General features: G+C 40.3%; 1 protein-coding gene across 2 annotated transcripts in view; it reads right to left on the reverse strand.

Moving 5' to 3' along the window:
- The window catches only part of RORA (RAR related orphan receptor A), a 781,107-nt gene that overhangs the window by 40,071 nt on the left and 719,359 nt on the right, over window positions 1-21,677 (reverse strand). For both annotated transcript variants that reach the window (XM_061157286.1, XM_061157287.1), the window contains one exon: window positions 6,333-6,418. In XM_061157286.1, coding sequence (XP_061013269.1) covers window positions 6,333-6,418 — 86 coding nt within the window. The remainder of the gene's footprint in view (window positions 1-6,332; window positions 6,419-21,677) is intronic.

A 21,677-nucleotide genomic window follows, 5' to 3' on the forward strand; every position in this document is an offset into this window, starting at 1 on the left:
TGGAAGAGAAAGCTTTTCATAAGACATCATCTTAAATGTATTAATTAATGAATAAATATTTGACACATGCATGGACTCTATTCTTAGACTTATCACAAGGTAAAGGGTCTTAAATGTAATCAGAAATCAATTTACTAACTGAAATACTCAACTGTACAATATTATTTAAGAAGTTAGGGACTTTCCTGGCAGTGCAGTGGTTAAGACTCCATGCTTCCACTGTAGGGACCATGGGTTTTAAACACTGGTTGGGGAACTAAGATTCTGTATGCCGCATGGCATGGCCAAAAACTAAATAAAAATTAAAACTGGTGCAAAAAAAAAAAATCCATGATGGACAAAAGCATTCAAAATTTAAAAAAGAAATCATAGTTGAATGATAATCATAGTTAACACTACCATATGATATGTAGGAAAGTTGACATGAGAATTAATCCTAAGAGTTTTCATCACAAGGAGAAAAAGTTTTCCCTTTTTTTTTTATTGTATCTGCAGTTAACCTTTGAACAATGCAAGGATTAGGGGTTGTAAACCCCCATTTAGTCAAAAATCCAAGTTTAACTTTTGACTCCCTGCAAACTGAACTACTAATAACATAAATAGTTAATAAAAATTTTGTATGTTGTATGAGCTATACAACATATGCTTACAATAAAATAAGCTAAAGAAAAGAAAATGTTATTAAAAAATCACAGGGAGGAGAAAATATACTGACAGTCCTCTATTGTATTTATCAATACTATAAGTTTATGTCCTCTGTTTTCAAGATGAATTGTCTGTCAGTATCTACATCCATATTGTCATATACAATACAGGAGATGTTATATGCATTACCAACAGTAGACATCAAATATGAAAAGATAACATTAAAAAGACATTCATATTTATTTACAATTTCTCCTCAGTATTTTTTTTCTCAGTATTATTTATTGAAAAAAATCTGTGTGAGTATAAGTCAGTGGACCCACGCAGTTCAAACTCAAGTTGTTCAAGCATCATATGTGTACGAGAAAATGAATGTTAGCTGAAATTATTTTGGTAACCATTTCACAAGATATGTAAATCATACCATCATGCTGAATGTCTTAAATTTATACAGTAGCATATGCTAATTATTTTTCAATAAAACTGGGGGGAAAAGTTATGGTAGAGTCCCAAAGACTAAAAGAATATGGATGAAAAACTGTGTGTGTGTGTTTTAATCTTGAGATAAATGTTTCATCATTATCCCCTAAGCAACCACTGTATCTAATACTGAAGGTAAGAACTGAAGTCGGATGATAAACAGAACCATGATTCAGAAGAAAAGTGAAAAAGAAAGTGAAAGTCACTCAGTCATGTCTGACTCTTTGCCACCACATGGAACTATATCCATGGAATTCTCTAGGCCAGAATACTGGAGTGGGTAGCCTTTCCCTTCTCCAGGGTATCTTCCCAACCCAGGGATCGACCCCTGTTCTCCCCCATTGCGGGTGGATTCTTTACCAGCTGAGCCAGTAGGAAAGCCAAGAATACTGGAGGGGGTAGCCTATCCCTTCTCCAGTGGATCTTCCCAACTCAGGAATCACACTGGGATCTCCTGCATTGCAGGCAGATTCTTAAAAAGCTGAGCTACCAGGGAAGCCATATCTCAAAAGAAAGCCTCAACCACAAACACTTCAGCATTTGTATTCACTTTGAAGAGCCAACCTGAACCCTGAAAGCAGTTTCTCATTTTATTTCTGGCCTTCTCCTCTGTCTCCATGCTCCATGAGCTGGCCCCTCCTCCCTGGCAAGCATGCCCAGCCTACATGACACTCCCTGCTGGTGCGCACCCAGGGCTGGGACTACTTTCTGTTCCAAAAGCTCAGAAACATCTTTTCTGACAGAGCTAAGCCCTTCCAGGCCTGGATTCAACAGTCTTCTGAAATGCAATATTCAGGGCTTGCCCAGTGCTAATACATTGTTCCTTCATTATTTCCAAAGAATAAGGACAATATTTTTATAATAAAAACCTTGGCATAACAGAGCTCTTAAAAATTTGGGATGGCATACCTGTCTAACCTTATCTTCCACTGTCTAGAGAAAGTACCCCGCTGCTCTTGTCAAACCAGGTTACTACATCCTGTCCCTAGAATACAACCAAGACTTGCCCATTTTTAGGCTCTGGCTGCCTAGTGGACGTGTGATTCGTGGGTCACATCTCAGACTGTGGCCTCACCCTAGTATTGCGTTCTTCATATGCTACAAATGTCTCATCTCCACAAGTAGACTGTGAGCTAGCTGCATGAAGGAAGGATTAGGTCATCTTTCTTTTTCTTTGTTTTTGACTGTGCTGCATCTTTGCTGTGGCAGGTGGGATTTCTATAGTTTTGCCACTCAGGGGCTTTCCCAGTTGCAGAGCATGGGCTCTTGAGCTCGTAGCCTCAGTAGTTGGGCTTCATTGCCCTGCAGCACATGGGACCTTAGACCTTAGTTCCCCAACCAGGGATCGAACCCGAGTTCTCTGCAATGGAAGCATGGAATCTTAATCACTAAACTGCCATGTCTATAGCCACACCACCCTGAGTGCACCCAATCTCGTCTCCTGTGTCTTTAGATTCTTTATAGTGTTTATAAAGCACCCAAGGGGGTGCTTGTATTTTCATTGTTTTTACTGGCAGAGCTGCATATCAAATTACGAATGGTCACAAAATCAAGACTGGACCCACAGATGTCCTGGAAATAGTGTCTGCCTGTACAGAGCACATTACTCAGGCTTGCCCAAGAATAACAACCAGAACCAATACTCAGTGAGTGCTTCTTACACCAGCACTCTTGTGAGTGCTTTACCTAAACGTCTGCAACAACAGAGGCACAGAGAGGTTGGGGAGCTGCTCAAACTGGTAAATAGCACAACTCTGACTTGAACCCAGGCAGTCTGGTTCAAGAATCAGAACATAAGTCTGACACTATGCTGTCTCTCTGCATACAGTCAAAGGGACTTAGAGTGAACTGGGAATACTCAGGAACCAGAAAAAGAGCTACCAAAACATCCACTTGGGCTGTTCACGTGTAATGCTTACCTGAGCAAGTATGTGGTGAAGACAGAATCGTTTCAGTGACTATATACAGGTTCTATGATTTCTTGTGGCTTCAGGCTGTTGCTTTTAAAGTGCAATTTAAAATACATTCACAAAGTCATTTTTTTCAGACAAAGACTGAGTCACTTTTTTTTCTCTTATTAGATATCTATCTATATATCTAATCAGAAAAGTCAAAGTGAAGTTGCTCAGTCGTGTCTGATTCTTTGTGACCCCATGGCATGTAGCCTACCACATTCCTCTGTCTATGGGATTTTCCAGGCAAGAGTACTGGAGTGGGTTGCCATTTCCTTCTCCAGAGGATCTTCCCAATCCAGGGATTGAACCCGGGTTTCCTGCATTGTAGGCAGATGCTTTATCATCTGAGCCACCAGGGAAGTCTAATCAGAAATTTTCCTTAAATCTGATGATTCTATCACAGAGATAAATTATTGACAATCTGTCATGATACAACCACCTTCATCTGGTTAGAATATGATAAATCATTAACACCATTGGCAAAAGTAGAAACCTCTTGACTTCATCACTACTAGAGATGAAAATGTTAGTTGTCATGTACATACCACCATATATAAAATAGATAACCAACAAAGACCCACTGTATAGACTAGGGGATTATACTCAGATGTTAAGTAATCTGCCTGCAATGTGGGGGACCCAGGTTCGATCCCTGGGTTGGGCAGATCCCCTGGAGAAGGAAATGGCAACCAACTCCAGTATTATTGCCTGAAAATCCCATGGACAAAGGAGCTTGGTGGGCTATAGTCCATAGGGCTGCAAAGAGTTGGACACGACTGAGCAACTAACACACACTTAAGGGAAATTAGTCTGGAAAAGATTCTGAATAACTGTGCTGTATATCTGAAACTACCATGACATTGTAAATCAACTATTCTTTAATTAAAAGAAGGTTAATTGAGGCAGAAACTATGGTGCAGAGCAAATACTACATGCATCAAATATAAACACATATCACTGTATAGATCCTAGACTGGGCATAGGCCCAATCTGTTAATAAAATTAAGTTTTAATTGTTTTTGATATTTCCATTGTATAAAGTCAATAGTGATGAGAAATTGCAGATAACCAAAAACACTTTGGCACTGAGGCTGCACAAGATCTGGAAGGGAATCTAGGAAAATGACAACAGGGAAATAATAGCTGCCCTTTGCTTTTCTTATCACCTTCATTTTTGTCATAAATAAACAAAGAAAACACAGATTGTTTCTGCCTCTGTAAACAGTGGTACTCAGGGAATCAATTCAAATCTTTTTGAATAGCATGTCGTTAATCTTCAGAACTGCTGGGGTGTTTCCTATGAAGTAGCCCGGGCCCTCTCCCTGGCCCCGCCCTGGATGCCATTCCTAGGTTCTGTATCCAATTCAATTTGCCACATTAAACTATGTGTGGCATTACTGAGAGACACAGACAGAGTCAGCAGCTTTGTGAACAGCACAAAGTACCTGTGGTTAATGCTTGGGACCCTGTCAACTCAAGAAAACACCTAGGTGATAGGCAGTGCACAAAAATCAAGTCTGCTTGGAACTCCTGGTAAGGAGCACTGCTGGCTATACACCTTTCATCAAGAAAGGCCATGCCAAGCAATTATCCTCCAATTAAAAACAGGAAAAAAAAAGAGAAAAAAAGAGGCTATGCCATCCCCTACAATGGACAAGAAGGTGCAAACACAGAGTGGGTGAGGATGACGTCTGACAACTGTCCAGTCACATTAGCCAAATTAACCTCAAAAATCAATGAAATGACAGCTGTCACAGACAGATCCCTCTCTTCCTTACAGCTTGGGGTAACATAGGCCAGGCAGCTGATTTCATTTGTTTTAATTTTAATTCAGTAATTAATTTGGAGGGGGGGCAAATTGAGGAAATAATTTATTTTCCTTGCTAATACAGAACCTTGAGGTCTTGAGGGTTACCACAGAGATGAATAATTCAGTTTCCTTTGAGTAAAAAGTTCTCTATTTCTAAAGATGAGTGAATTAAAAAAAAAAAAAGTATGTAGTCGGTGTGCAGAAAACTCAAGCTTCCCCAAGATGAGATCAATATGAAGCATTTGTACACTTACAAAGTGGTAAATGTTACAGTGAATGATTAACAGTAAAACAAAGACATAAGGATGCTATGAGGGAAATTTCTATTAAGTCTTTCAGTAGTTATTTGTGTGTGAAGGTGGTTTTGCATTTTATGACATTGTATTTTCTAATTTCACTAAGGAAAGCTAACCATATATATGGATTTTATTGTTTTGCTTCAGCCTCCAAATGCTTTAGGGCTAATCCAGGCCTGGTTCAGTAGCAAGCAACTGTCTCAGAGGCCTCCTGCGTGTCTAAATAGCTTCTCTCCTGCTTATTTTGCACTGTTTAATCCTGTAAGCAAGCTGTCTCAAGGCCCTTCCAAGATAAGCAGGAGGATTTAAATCTTAATAAATTGAAATTTGAATAACAGAGGCAATCTAGGTTCAGGGGTCTTGAATGATTAGGAGAAACATCTCTATTTTCCATTCCCACGTTATGCATGCACTGTTCATGTTGCCCTGTGATCAGCATCAGTAATGATTAAAAAAGCAACAACAGCAAGAAGACTATTAGATTTAAATAGCACTTTTCAGCTTATAAGGACTTTTATTTATAGTTTTTATTTCTATTCTTGGAATAGTTCTAAAAGACAGGAAGAATGTCACTTTATGGATGAAGAAACAGAGTCACTAAAAGATGAAGATGTGCCTAAAACAACAGGAGCAAGTGGTGGCCCTGGGACCAGAACTCACTTCTTCCCAAAAACCTTGCCACAGTTTGACTAGATGTGTCAACATCTGTGTGCCAGCAAAAAGATTTTCAACTGCATTCCCATTAAACTTCTCAGAAATACCTTCTTATAAAGCTTATAACAGGGACATTATGGAAGTCTGGAGTCATCTCTTTTTTGAAAGAAGATAACCAGAGAGATATCAGTGCTGGGATTGGAAGTGACAAATGAGCCACACTCAAAACACTTCTCTCCAGCCTCCCATTATTTTGATGGGAGGCATTTTATAGGTGTGTGTCTGTGTTTGTGTATACACACATATATCTATATATAAAACTTCCTTCATTATAATGAACACCCCAATGCTTATTTCGTCCTGTTGCTTCTCATCACTCAAAATGCCAAGGGGTTGAATTTTTAGGCATTGTAGAAGTAAAAAATAAAAGTCACAAAGATACCCTCGCCCTGAACATTAATAGAAACAACAACAACAATTAAAAAGGCTTACCTTGCAGCCTTCACATGTAATGACTCCGTAATGGATTCCTGATGATTTGTCTCCACAGATCTTGCATGGAATAATTTCAATTTGAGCTGCAACAGAAGCACGCAACCAGTTAATTACATTTTCTTTTAAACACCTTATAAAAGCGTTCCCTGATCAGCATTTGTATCGTGAAAACTAATAACCTGCTAAACATTATACTGCATTAACTATTCATTGCTGAACTGTGAGGGTCCCCCTAGAGCCCTGGACTAAATTATGGCTGCTCGTTATATAATAGCTTTCGGGTTATTAAAATGGGTCATTTGAGAAGGTGTTTAAGAACCCACAAGAAGACTGGAATCAGCATTTCAAAGCCTTCAAGAACTGGAGAGTTCGCAGTTTAGGCCTCAGAGCAAAGCAGATACTAAAATGTTTCCTCCGATCTCATTTTCCATCATTATTTTTAAAAGGTCATAAATCTGTGTTGGCTAGAGCATTGTAGCTTGGCGGGTGAAGAAAAATAGACTCCAAAAAGTTAAGACTACTTAGGAAAACGATTCAATTCAAGATATTAATAAGTTACATATGTTGGTAAGAATTCCTTACTCATCTTTTTTTAATTAATGGACTTGCCATGTGTTAAAAATTAGTCCACTTGTGTATGATCAAAACCTTTCAACCATAACGTTAATATCCTATCAGAATTTAATAGTGATGAATCTGGACAAATGTAATATATAGCTTCTGAGTTTTTTATGCTGAAAATTGATTTTCTGGTACAGCATGCATGTGTTTCTATCTAACTGATTACTTAAAGATGTCTCATACTGGAAGAATAACCAAATAATTAATATAGATTACACCAAAGTTCCCAAATATGATAAAGCACATTTCTAAGCAAACATATTTTATCTTGAGCAGAGTTGGAAAGAGCATAATTAAGGATTAAAAAATAACCTAAGGAATAGAATAATTAGGCAAAACAAAGTACTTGGACCACCTCTTAAATATAATTTATATGTGAAATAAAGAATCAACACTAGGCTAAATATACAGGATGGTAACATTCACCAGTTTACCTGAAACACGCCATTACACTAAATTTATTTCCACGGTTTTCACTATTGGATATGTTAGATTATCTACTAAGTCACACACATGAACACAAATTCCAAGTGCCCAAGTATATTTCATTTTCATAAAGACCCTACCTAGTGCCATGCCTCACACAAAGCAATGACTGGTCTATGGAATGTATTGATATTGCATGATGTAACTAACACACGTACATAGAGTCCAATGTCATATTGAGCCCAATTTCTTCCAATGTCGTATCACATCATATCCAGGATAATTTCCACAACCACTTACCCTAGATCTGATGTAATGTTATATTCGATACTTTGAAAGAGCACACATTACTGGACTTAACCTCATTATACATGATGTGTTCCTGTTAACCCCCTTTCAAGGGGACTACAAGTACTGCAGGGTCTTTTAGTAAGTCCTTTTCCTATCAACCACTTTTAGTGTTAACATACTGAGTTTCATTGTCCAGAGTTAGAGACTGTTCAAAATCTCACATCCAATAAATGTGCCATAATCCCAAGGCCTTCTAATACCCCAGTAATGGTGTCTTTGTACACTAATACGTCTATTTGGAATTATGCAGCTTAATATGTTATAAGAGCACACTCAACAAAAAGATCATCTTTAAGTTGGCCTCCTCATCTTGGAGACTAGCTTTATTTCTTCAAAGAGAATTATTTGTTAAATCTAAACTCTAGTAATGTTACACAATTATGGCTCCTCCAATATTTTTACTATATGGTAGAGGCAAAGTTTTATGCCACAGATCATTTGCAGCTCTAGAGAGAGATGGTTTTGCCCAGTGTTTTTTCGAGACAAAAGCCAAGTGGTAGTAGAAAAAGCCTGAAAGGTGGTATCAACTGAAAGTTAATGCCTGGATTCTCCTATGTGAATGAACTAGTCTGTAACGAGAACCAGCCTCCCCCATTCCAAACCCTCAGGAAGAGAATAAATAGACAACACAAAGTACTTGAAAGTGTTCATCATTCAGTCATGTCTGACTCTTTGCAACCTCATGGACTGTAGCCTACCAGGCTCCTCTGACAATGGTATTTCCCAGGCAAGAATATTGGAGTGGGTTGCTATTTCCCCCTCCAGGGGATGGGATCGAACCTGGGTCTCCTGCATTGCAAGCAAATAATTTACCATCAGAGCCACCAGGGAAGCCCCATCTATTAAATTCAACTGATATAAGAAATAAGGAAGACAGGCACTGAGCTGCTTCTGCTTATACCTCACCTCAAACTGTGTTAAGAAAAATTAGACAAATCTTGTTAGTCTATATAGTTTAAGTCAGCATCAAAGTGAAAAGCAATACTAGCACTAAACTCAGGCCTTTCAAGAGTTATTTTCTTTTTTAAAATAATTGTTTATTTATCTATCTTTGACTGCACTGGGTCTTCATGGCTTTGTGCTGGCTTTCTCTAGCAATGGGTCTTCATTGTTGTGAGCTGCATTGTGGTGAGAGGGGGCTGTTTTTCATTTTGGCCTGCGGGCTTTCCACTGTGATGGCTTCTTTTGTTGTGGAGCATGGGCTTCAGTAGTTGCAGCACATGGGCTCAGGAGTTGTGGCGCATGGGCTTAGCTGCCTGGAGTCATGTGGGATCTTCCCAGGCCAGGGATTGAACCCATATCCCTTGCATTGGCAAGGGAATTCTTAACCATTGACCATCAAGGAAGCCTAAGGGTTATTGTCATTTCATCTTAGCAATGGGGAGATCAAGCATACCTATATAGTCCTTTATAAGATAGGAAAAGCACCAGGCAGGCCAGATAGGGAACACTGAGTAGAACTATATGTATCTGGATCAAATGGAAAATGGTGTACAGTTGTTCACTGCCTGGACTGCTAGTGGATGATCCAAGAGAAGTTGCATGATGATGATTAAGGCAGTGACCAAAATGCCTACTAATGGCTCCTGGAATCTTGAAAGTGGTCTGGAAGCCTGGCAGCAAAGTGTCTGCTCATGATGGGGGTGCCCCTGGGATTGACACCCCAACCCAGAACTTCTACCCTTGGAATGGCTCTCAACCAGGCTGGGAAGAGGTTGGGAATGGGGGTGGGAAAGTCACTGTGGTATAAATCCAGAGTTCGGTGCTATTACCACAAAGGACCATTAGTGTAAGTCAGGCTCCCAAACTCTTGCTCTTCAGTCTTGCTGTAGCTCTCAGGGTCTTTCAGATCTGGAGGGCACTCTAGCTGAGACATATTTTACAAGACTTCATGGAAGCCAAGATGCTTCCTATGAATGGACTCACTGTAGACTGACCCGCACTGTCAAGCGAGGGGCAAACTGCCTAGACCTTTGGTCCCTGCTCTGTGTTTGTGCTTGGCTCCAGTGGGCAGTGTTGGCCAAAGATTCCGGATTAGAACAAGCTTCCCTAGGAATCTTGTGATGAGGTGATGGGAGGGTTCACCAAAGCCAGGTTCTGATATTTTAATTCATCGGGTTAAACTATTCTTCTAGCCTACCTCTTTGGGTGGCTCTCGTAGCTCAGAAGACAATTTCAACTGCAAGTGTTCTTTAGGAAATGACTAAAATCCACTTGCCCCAAAAAGCAAATTCTCTGAAAGTGATCTGATCACATGTGTTGATCTTTCCAGAAGGCAAACATTTGCAGATCAGAGCAGGGCACTTACTCAATCTTCCATTCAATCCAACAATGCACAAAAAAACCCACCTCCTTCTACCTTTTTGAGTCAAGGTACAGAATTCAGATGTATCAAAGAGGAAAAAAAAATAGTCATTGCCTCACAAATTTTTCAAAAGGAAAGCAGTTCAGCTTCACGAATTGGCATTTTCAGACCAATAAGAGGGAACAGGACAAAAATCTCCCTGCCCTTCGCTTTCCATCCCTCAGGCTTTTCCATTTTCTAACAGGCAGTGTTGCGTCTTTTCAAAATAATCTTCTTGTAACAAAAATTATGAGTCTTGGCCCATATATATACTGCACATATTAACTCAGCCAGTATTTCAAAGGATGAAATCTGTCAGACACCACTACTGTCACAAGTATATTGATTAAATTAGTCCACATCCATATTCATTGCAGCAAAGAGAGTTTATTGTGTAGCGTGGAATAGCTGAAGCAAGACGCACACATATAATCATGAATTGGCTTAACAATGAACAATCTTGCTATGAAAAATTCTAATTTGCCCACATTTTCAGCTCTATTGCCTAAATAATTTGCTCTTTCATGCACCCTAAATAATTCAAGCAGCTCTCCACACCTGCACAGGCAAATTTCTGCAGTTTTCAAGGAGCTAACAACAAGTGGCAACGGGGCGTCAGGAAATTCTGGAATGCAGGTGTGCTAATTAGCCAAGTGGTCCTTAGGCTGGGCTGTCATTTAGCACTGCACCTCTGAAAAAAGTTTGCTTTCTACTTTTCATTATAGAAGATAACAAGACACTGGTGTTCTCAACACCAGACTTGTTTCTCAGACTTATTTCTGGTGTTATCTTTGTCCAGAGAAAAATGCCCATTCTCCCCAAGAATTAAAAAATACAAAAAAATTTTTTAAAAATGTATTGCACAAGAGTTGTATCCATCACTTCAATATGTGGGTGAAGAGTGATCTCTCAACAATAATCTAAATGGATAGATAGTAATCAATAATATCTACAAATATTCAGGCTTATAACATGTCAGGCATTATCTAATCTGCTGTTCTAACAACCCTACAATGTAGGTGGTATCATTGCGATCATCATCTGTATTTTTTTAGGCGACAAAACTGAAGCTCAGAGAGGCTAGATAACTTGCCCAACGTCAGAGAGCTAGGAAGAGGTAAGGCTGGAAGGTGGACACATTTTGTCTTTTTCTCTAGCTCAAAGTCTTGCACCCCCTTGGGCCTGCCCCTTCCTCATACTGCACAGTCAAGTTGAATGTCTCCAATACCTTCGAACATCAGGACAAACTGCTCCTGGTAAGAAACCATTAACCGAGGATCAAAAGACATTCCATAGGTAATCTAGTTAAACTTAATACGACTGAGAACTGACGTCAAGATGTCTTTCTAGTTTATAACTGGAAATAATCATCAACCTTCTGAGACCATTCTTCTCAATTTTATAAAATACCAAGTAGAGTTTTTGGACCTCAGGGTGACCAATACCAATGCTGAATACTTCTTAAGACCAGGAAAGTTACTTCACCTACCTTTCAGTCTCAGTTTCCTATTTGAAGAGTCAATGGTATAATGTCTAAATGACACAGTACATACGACCATTTTATATATGTATTCCATATATATGCATACCACACAATTCTTAGAAAGAGTTGGCACTCAAAACACAGTTATTATTATTGCTATTGTTGATAAGAAATCCTGCCTTATAGCGAAATGAAATTCTTTTCTGCAGACTTTAAGCTCTTTCCAAAGTGAGGATAGAGAAAAGCAGCTTATCCTCCAAATAATATGACAGGCAGTTCATACCAGCTACCGCAGAAATCCTTTACAACATTGGCACTTAACTGTTTGGTACAACACAGCAGCATGTTGCAATCAATGTGGGATGTGTCACAAGGCCTTCATTGCTAATAATAGCAAAAAAAAAAAAAAAAAAAAAAATTAAAGATTTTAATGGCTCATATAAAAAATAAACTAATACAGACCTAAGCTTATCCCAATAATATCTTTCACTCTAGCTCACTTGCATAACCATATACTTTCTTGAATTGGGCTGAACAGGGTGGGATTACTGCTAGCCTTGCTAGGAAATGGGCAAACCCTCGGTATACCCATCACAGTATGTCACATATATGAATGCCAAGCAATTGTGTGTGTCTTGCAAACTGTCAAGAACTGCTGCTTTAAAAAAAAAAAGTAGTTTTACACCAATCTGTTGACAGTATTTTTCCTGGAAGGCTGAGGATATGGAGGACTTTTCACCTGCTATGTTACATATCCCTCTAATGTTTGAAATTTTTTTACTACCAACATGTATTACTTTTGTAAGCAGAAAAACCAATAAAGATTAAAGAAAAACCCTAAGGCATTTGATTTTATTTTCAGCAAAAATGGCCTGAGTCCTTTATGGATTAGTCACTTTATTTTATCCCCTGTTTAAAACTGCTGGGGTATTAAAGGCTTCAGCAGCTGCCTGGATGGCAGTCTGGCTTGCATGTCAAGGCCAGCTGTGGGGGGAATAGGGAGTCTTCACCTGGTTCCCTGGAGGGACTTTGGTGACTCCTGACTTCTACAGTTTTGTGGCCCCCTCTGGTCTGGCATCACTAGTTTCAGGGTCTCTAAGGACTGTCTGATGGTGCCCGGCTGAGGGGGCAGAAGTAGGAGCTGAAATTCACCTGCTTGTGAGCCCTGGGGCAGAGTGGCTGGAGTAGCCTGGAGTAAGGAAGACTTTTTCTCTCTCCACTCTCTCACTGTTGTTGCCCAAGGGCCCAGGCCACCATCAGGGTTTGCAGAGAGCTCGCAACGCAACTTCATGGGGGGAGAGAATAGACTGTGGGCTTCAAACAGTCTGGCATATTCTGTCACCCTGAACTGGGCTTGGAGTATAGCATGCATTTGTTTCCCAGGCCAGGCATGGTCAATAGTCCTCCTGGATGAGGAGGGCTGAGTTCCAATTACATACCCTGCAAACTAATAATCAACTTGTTCTGCCATTTTGTCTACTAAATATATACTAAAGATAATACTGGTATGTGTCCCTGGTATAGTCTTTTCTTCCACTGATTTTTGGATTTTCTTTATTATATTACTTGATCCTAGTTGAACATCACCAAAGCAATGACTCCCCTAATTAGAAAAGTCCTACCCCTTTCGTCGAGCTGTCTTGTGGTCATTTCTGGCAGCAACGGTAATGCTTGATATTTGCAGAGTTCTGTAACAGTTTTTAAAGTTTTTGTCCTCATTGGCTTCTTTTGGTTTTGGTGTTCACAGCAACTCTGAAGTAGGCAGATGGGTCTTATTAAGCCCCATTCTGCACATGTGGAAAATGAACCTCAGGAGGGTTAAATGGTTTCTTCTCTATGTCTAGATTTCTCAGGGTTTAATTGTAGAGGCAGCCACAAAAGAGGAGGGGAAAAAAAAACAATAAAGCTTGGTGTCTCTTCCTCAGAATTATTTGATGCCTTTAGGTTTATGTCATCATCAGTCTGGGGCTCTCAACGGAAAATGCCACGAGAGAGTAAGAGCAGAGGTTGACCCAGCTAAGAAATGGAATTGGCAATCCTGCATTTCCCTCTGACCCTCAACTCCCTGGGTGGCCTCATGCAAGTCGCTTACATCTCTACTTCCTCCATCTATAAAATGGGAATAACTCCTACCTCCCAGGCAGGTGGTGGTAAATGAATGCTCACAAAACTCTTTGAAGATGAAAAGACCTATATAAATGGGACGCTTTCGGAAGCTTGGCATACCATCCTTGGCAAGGACCAGGATGCAGCTCCCTCACTACCCACAACAGGCTCTGCCACAAAGAGAGTAAAGAAAAATCCAAAGAACTGTAATTTTCATCTGCTAACTAGACTCACTTAAAGTTTGTCTTTAATTGTTGGTTTTCAAAATGCCTTCCTGAGGGATTGAGTATGTGTGTGTAAGTTGCTTCAGTTGTGTCAGATTCTTTGTGACCCTATGGACTGTAGTCCACCAGGCTCCTCTGTCCATGGGGATTCTCCAAGGCAAGAATACTGGAGTGGGCTGCCATGCCCTCCTCCAGGAATCTTCCCGACCCAGGGATTGAACCCACGTCTCCTTAAGTCTTCTGCATTGGCAGGCGGGTTCTTTACAACTAGCGCCACCTGGGAAGCCCTGAGGTGACTAATGAATTCAAATGTCACTATCTTTGTCTCAGATTGACAGACATATAGATGGAGAAGTCACTTCTAACAGTGTCACAGGCAAAGTCACTGAACTAAGCCTTTCACTAGGACTTGGGCTGTCTTGCAGAGGGATCATGGAAATGGCATGATTTCTACATTTTATACACAATAAACATACATGTTCAGTTCAGTTCAGTTCAGTCACTCAGTCGTGTCCGACTCTTTGCGACCCCATAAATCGCAGCACGCCAGGCCTCCCTGTCCATCACCAACTCCTGGAGTTTACTCAAACTCATGCCCATCGAGTCGGTGATGCCATCCAGCCATCTCATCCTCTGTCTTCCCCTTCTCCTCCTGCCCCCAAGCCCTCCCAGCATCAGGGTCTTTTCCAAATGAGTCAACTCTTCGCATGAGGTGGCCAAAGTACTGGAGTTTCCCCTCTGACATTCTGATCCTCGGTATTAAGTTTATGTCTGACTCAAGTGTTAGTCGCTCAGTCCTGTCCAACTCTTTGCAACCCCATGGACTATAGCCTGCCAAGGCTCCTCTGTCTATGGAATTCTCCAGGCAAGAATGTTGGAGTGGGTAGCCATTCCCTTCTCCAAGGGATCTTCCTAACCCAGGGATCGATCCCAGGTGTCCTGCATTGCAGGCAGATTCTTTACCGTCTAAGCCACCAGGGAAGTCTGACTCAAAGGACCCTGTTAAATTACAGCCATGCAAAAAAAAAAAAAAAAAAATTCCTGTACCTTACTTCACCTTCCCCCACCCCACCGAAGTTCTATACCTTTTGTACTATTTAAAGCCACTTCTTAAAAGCTTTAACTTGATTGTGGTTTCTGCTGAAAATGTAACAGCTTTTTAAAAATCATTTTTAAAAATAAAAGTGTTACATATACTTGCCAAATACTTACACATAAACATACTTCAAACTCTCCAACAGATCAAGCATTTGCAAACGAAATTTAAAATATGACAAAATCAGAGTTTTGAAACAGTAACTCTTTCCTTCAGTCTTTAGCAAGTAAAACTTAGGCCCTTAAGAGTTAAAACTCTGGGCCAGAAGGCCCCATATGAATTCAGAGAAAGCTGAGCCGTGTATGCAGGAAATCTCTGAAGAATGAGGAAGATAGGCACATGCTGTCATGTGGCTTTCTGTGAATATGCAGGTAGTTCCGACAACGGGAACTGAGTACTAATCCTTTGTGATATGTTTCTATCTCTGCTGGATTAAGCTTTCCAGAGAAACTGACTCGCATTCCCTGATGCACATGTGTCTTTGCTAAAAGCCAAATCCAAATGGGTACTTTTATCCCTAGACAGGGAAATTATGTCAAACTGGAGAAGAAACAGATTTTTCATATACAAGATCAGTGGATGGCTTTGATTTTTAGACCAAGTTCTCTCTCTTGAATTCTCCTACTACACAGCCATGCACAGAAGACCTCAATTTAAGGCAGCATACTCTTTATTTTTTTTGGTAATTATTGGTGACCAACTAAAACTTTGGACAAAATAATTGAACAGTAAGAGAAATTGCTTCCTAATTTTACTTATCCAGGAGGTCAAATACTGAATAAATTCTCACCCAACAAAAGATGATGCTGTTAAAATCAGCAACACAAATATTTTTCTCTTTTTTGGGGTCTTTCCTAATCTAATCTCCATCACTTTTGTGAACAACGGAATATACTTGTTTTTGAGGATTTGTGGGGTTATGTGAAATCAAGGATGAAGACAAAGGTAACTGGCCATTCAGCTAATTATTCTCAGTTGAGATAATGCCCCTCTAAGATTCTAGAATTAACTACATTTTTTCAATATAAAGTTGTTAGAGAGTTTCTAGGACCTTGAGATAAGATATATCTAATCAAAATCCTTCTCTTAAGTTTCTCAGTGTGGGTTAAGTCACTTAATATCAGCAAGAAAAAGAATCCATCTTATCTTACTAACAGGTTAGACTATGATCAAGAGAATTTCTTAAAAACTTTTATTCTGACAATAGACATATGTCCCTTATATAATTCTGGATAATACTAGACCAAAAAAAAAAATGTCATCTGACTCACAGAACTGCAGCTAATCTTTTCTAGCGATCAACCTCACTCTAGATACCAATTCCTTTTTTCCCCTTAACAAGAGCAATTGTGCCACATTTAGGTTACGTCTTCCTTTGCTCACAGTTGAGAGCAATGGGGTCAGCTCTTTGCTTTCATCATTCAAGGTCTGTTTTTGACAACAACAGAAAAGAACATCTTTAAAACCAAAGCAAATCTGTAGATCTTATCTAGTTTCTGCTTTACCAAAAACATCAAAATTACTCTAACTGCGTTTTATGAAATGACCTTACTTTACACCATTACCTCAAAATTCTCACACCTAAGCCCAAGAGATAAGCACTTTATTTTATAGCCCTCTTAACTTTGTACGTGCCTATGCACACCTCAAATTATAGTCATTCTATGATTTTGGTAATTCAATTTGCAAGATTTTATTTTTCAGTGGATAATCGAAATGTTATAAAAATGAACAAACCTGGTGATTCAATCACTAGTTCAATGACAGAAAAATCCATTGACACAGTATGTGTGTGCTAAGTTGCTTCAGTTGTGTCAGACTCTTTATGACTCTATGGACTAGCCCACCAGGCTCCTCTGTCCATGAGATTCTCCAGGCAAGAATACTAGAGTGGGTTGCCATTTCCTCCTCTAGGGGGAATCTTCCCGACCCAGGGATCGAACCTGCGTCTCTTATGTTTCCTGCATTACAGGTAGGTTCTTTACCACCAGACTAACCTGGGAAGCCCCACAGAAATCTATTTGTTCTATATGATTTCTTATGAGTCTGGTCCATTGCATGCTTAGCACATAGCATCACAGTTCCCTGAATAAATCAATCAAAACATTCTGTTTGTCTCAGAATCCTCTTTAAAGGGCCAAAATCTACTGCCTAAAAAGTCAGCAACTGAGTGCAAATTCCAACTGCACAATTTCTCTGACTCCTTAACAGTGCTATAACCTGCTGAAGATGTGCAGAAGTAGGTAGAAATAACAAGAATCCAGGTTAAGTCATCACAGATCATCAGGCAAAGGAACCTATTGTTTCTTTCCATTAGCCTGGTTTTGGTGAAGATCAATTACTGTTCACTGGATATTAGATCATGTTGTTTAAGAAATATTCCCTAAGAAATTGTTTGGATTCATGGCAAAAAAAAAAAAAAAAAAAAGGAAATAACTTGTAACTTTAAACCTTGAAAATACATTTGCTTTCCTCTATATTAAGCCATTGAAGGCTAAGATGATAACACACGCATAGCCACAGAAACACAGACTGGGGACACCAAAAATGTGCTCTACAGATCATTTCAGTGGGTGACGATGGTTAAGACCCTTCCCTCACAGCCCAGACCCCTACTCTACCTTTGCACTGTTCCCCACTTTACAAAGTCACCATAGAATTAACAGGGAGAATGGAGTTCTGGGCAAGAGATCAAGGAAGGCTCTGGTTTTTATTAAAAATCACAAGCAAATTATTTAGACTTGCCAGAAGCAGAAGTGTAGATGTTGTCATACTAATCATTTTAAGACTTTAGGATCTTGAAGGATTAGTGACCAATTCCTAGAAGACAAATTCTACTAGGTTTCCACCTCCAATTTCCAGAATCTAGCCAATAGCATCTAAGCAACAGATACGGCAAGTTCTAAGCCTCTGAATACAGCAGTGCTGTATTTCTGGATTACAGGCCAATGGTAATTTTTCTTTAAAAAATTCTCTTTTATAATGTTCCTCTAAGACAATCCACTCAGCCAGACAAAGACCCCAAGGAATTTTTTTCTGACTATCTAAATGCGTGTTCTTTAAACTTGCTTATTAAAGAAACATTTCCATTCTTAGTTATAATATATAACATCACTTAGACAATAGATAACAATACGCACTGATAGCTGAAGCACAGTTGTTTTTTATGTCTGTTCCCAAGGGGAGAAAGCAGGAGCGTGTAGCTCTTTCCTCACTGGAAAGGGAAATACAGAAAAAGGCAGCAGAACCTTGAGGATATTAAGCGGTCGTGAGACAGGAGGAGAATGGAGGCTCCAGACCAAGCTTAGAGATCATTAGATTTATTTTAAGAAGGTCTGACATCTAAGCATCAATTCCCAGACCATAACACCTAATAAATGTCACGTATCTCTGCAAGAAAAAAAAAAATGTATATCTTGGGGGTTTACTTTGAAACTATCTATTTTTACGTAAGTCATACACCAGGGGTGGGGTAAGAATCTTTTCACAGCCGTTAAAAGATAGCAAGATAAGGTTGACAGCACTCTCCTTCCTATTCCATTTTCAGTTTCTGCTCCTCTAATCCAAGGAGCTTCTTTTGCCTGCAGACAAACATTTCAGATGACATTTTATGACTGTCCTGCACAGACTCCTATCAGCTAGCCAGCACTTAGCAATGTGTGTCTCTGTCATTTAAAAGAGCCTGAGTGAGCATGATGACACTATCGTTGGCATATGTGAATCTTTCTAATTTGCAGTAAAAATGCACCATTCACACACTTTGGTACTTTGGAACGGCAAGGTTTTGAAATCTACTTCACAAGCAATGGCAGCACATTTCACATCAGATAGAAACATACTGATTGCTAACAGCTGCTACAGGCACATCTCACTGTCAGAGCCAGAGCTCAGAATAGCAGGTCCTTTTTAATGCCATTGGTTGCTACCATCTTAAATTATCATAACACACACACACACACACACACACACACACACGTTCCACACGTTCACACATGGGGGTCTCTCCAGCTATAAGTTTCACCATCACTAGCTGGGAACCTGCACCACCAGGCAGGCCAAGACGGTACATAGAAGCCATAAGCACACTTCATCTTGTTACATCAGCTTTCCTGTATGTGAATTAAGGATGACAGCGAACCAACCCCCCTTTTTAAAAAAATTTATTTATTTATTTATTTACAAATTCATTACTTATTACTGAGTACCTATTATGTGCAAGTAAAACATTGCTGGGTTGAGTTGACTTTTTTTGTTTTCATTTATTTTTATTAGTTGGAGGCCAATTACTTTACAATATTGTAGTGGTTTTGTCATACATTGACATGAATCAGCCATGGATTTACATGTAAAGGGAGAAGAAAGAAAAGTCTAACCTTGAAAGTAAAGTGGAGAGGCTCACTTTGCAAACTCTAGAGGATGGGATTGAATTCCTGCCCTGTTACTTACTAGCTTTGTGAACCTGGGCGGCTTTTTAAAATCTCTCTGTGCTTTATTTTCCTCACCTTTAAAATGAGCCCTACCTCCTTACTGGGTTTCCCTGATGGCTCAGCAATAAAGAATCCGCCTGCAATGCAGGAGATACAGGTTCGACCCCTGGGTTGGGAAGATTCCCTGGAGAAGGAAATGGCAACCAGCTCCAGTATGCTTGCCTGGGAAATCCCATGCACAGAGGGGCTGGACGCGCTATAGTCCACGGGGTCGCAGAGTCAGACACAGCCAAGCACCGCCTAGACACACACATCCTTATTACAGGGTAACCAGTGCTCGTAGAGTAAGTACATAATACACGTGTGCTTAGTCGCTCAGTCCTGTCTGACTCTTGGTGACCCCCTGGACTGTAGCCCACCAGGCTCCTCTGTCCATGGGGGTTCTCCAGGCAAGAACACTGGAGTGGGTTGCCATGCCCTCCTCCAGGGGATCTTCCCAACCCAGGGGTCAAACCCAGGTCTCCTGTATTGAAGGTGGATTCTTTATCATCTGAGCCACCAGGGAAGCCCATGAATACTGGAGTGGGTAGCCTATCCGTTCTCCAGGGGATCCTCCCAACCCAGAAATTGAACCGGGTCTCCCACCTTGCAGGCCGATTCCTTACCAGCTGAGCTGCCAGGGAAGACCAAGTGCATAGTACGTACTAAGTGCTTAAAAAATATTAGCTATTGTCGTCATCATCATCATCATCATCATCTATCTTTCAAGGACAGTAGCATTTGACAAGGGCTGCTCCTGGAATTGCAGGAATGGGCAGAAGAGGGATACGTCATTATATTCCTTTTCAGATACAGACAGTGAGTTCAGCAGCGTTATTTCTACTGCAGAGGCCTCATATGAGATGTAACACCAAGCAGGTACAAAATGTGGTGGAAAGAAACCACTGGGATCAAGCAGCTCCCCCACCTTCTAGGTAAAGCCCACAGCAAGGCTGGTGTCACAAGAGATGGGAAGCAGAGGAAAGGACACAGCTGCTGGGTTAGGAGGCTGCGAAACTTACCAGATACGCGTGAAAGTTTGTGAACCTCTTTCTCCAGGGCTCAGCTTCCCTCTTAGGGAACAGTGTAGATATCCCCTGCCCCAAGGTGCAATGTTGTCCTGGATAATCTTTCAGATCCCGTCCTGCTATATTTCATGGCGATATGACAATTTAGAGTGAGTTGAACCCTTGTTTCCCTAACAGTTGGGACATCTTAAATGGCAAAACCCGGCAGGTGTCATCTAAGGTGTCAGGAGAAGTAGACACAGAACGTGGAAGAGAACTCCATCTGGCAACCAGTTTGTCCATGTTAATGACATTTGGTTCAGGAAAGGGAGTGCACTGAAATGTTCTCACCAAGGTCCAGAGTAAAAGCTCTGGCAGAATAGCCACTGGAGCTAGAACACTCTGCTTCTATACACCTGCCCCTCTTTTTCTGGTCTTATTATTTATTTTTTAATAAGGTTTATTACTATCAGTCAAAGAGAATTCCTTTCAATATCACACCTGTCATACAGAAGAGACAGGACAACAAAATGCAAACATGATGTGGATGGAAAATATTTTTTTCCCTTCATAGTAAACAATTTCAATTGAATGTCCTAGGGCAGAATTAGGATGCTTTAATTTTTCTCTCTCTTTCATTGTTGTTGTTCAGTTGCTAAGCTACATCTGACTCTTTGTGACTGACTCCATGGACTGTAGCACACCAGGCTTCCCTGTCCTTCACTGTCGCCCAGAGTTTGCTCAAACTCAACTCCATTGAATCGGTGATGCCATCCAACCATCTCATTCGCTATCGTCCCCTTCAATCTTTTTCAGCATCAGGCGCTTTTTCAGTGAGTTGGCTCTGTATCAAGTGGCCAAAGTATTGGAGCTTCCAATGTACTTCCGATGTACTTCCAAAGTATTCAGTCCTTCCAATGAATATTTGGGGTTGATTTCCTTTAGGACTGACTGGTTTGATCTCCTTTTATGGAAGGCCACAATAGGTGTGCTTTTGCTTTAAATCCTTAGAGGCAAAGACTATATGACACCAGTAATGCGCATCTACTTCCCATTGTTACTTATTTTTCAAAACAAAACTATCTCTATCAGTGAAGCATTTTAGGACCTCAAGCTACATGCTTCCCAGTAATAATTTTCTTAGTCAAGGACTAAGTCCGATGCCATGTCAGGGACCATCAGGACACAGAGAAGTAACTTCGGAAGCAAGGTCTGGCT

Source organism: Dama dama, chromosome 12 (assembly GCF_033118175.1).
Source record: "Dama dama isolate Ldn47 chromosome 12, ASM3311817v1, whole genome shotgun sequence".
In the NCBI taxonomy this organism is placed as follows: domain Eukaryota; kingdom Metazoa; phylum Chordata; class Mammalia; order Artiodactyla; family Cervidae; genus Dama; species Dama dama.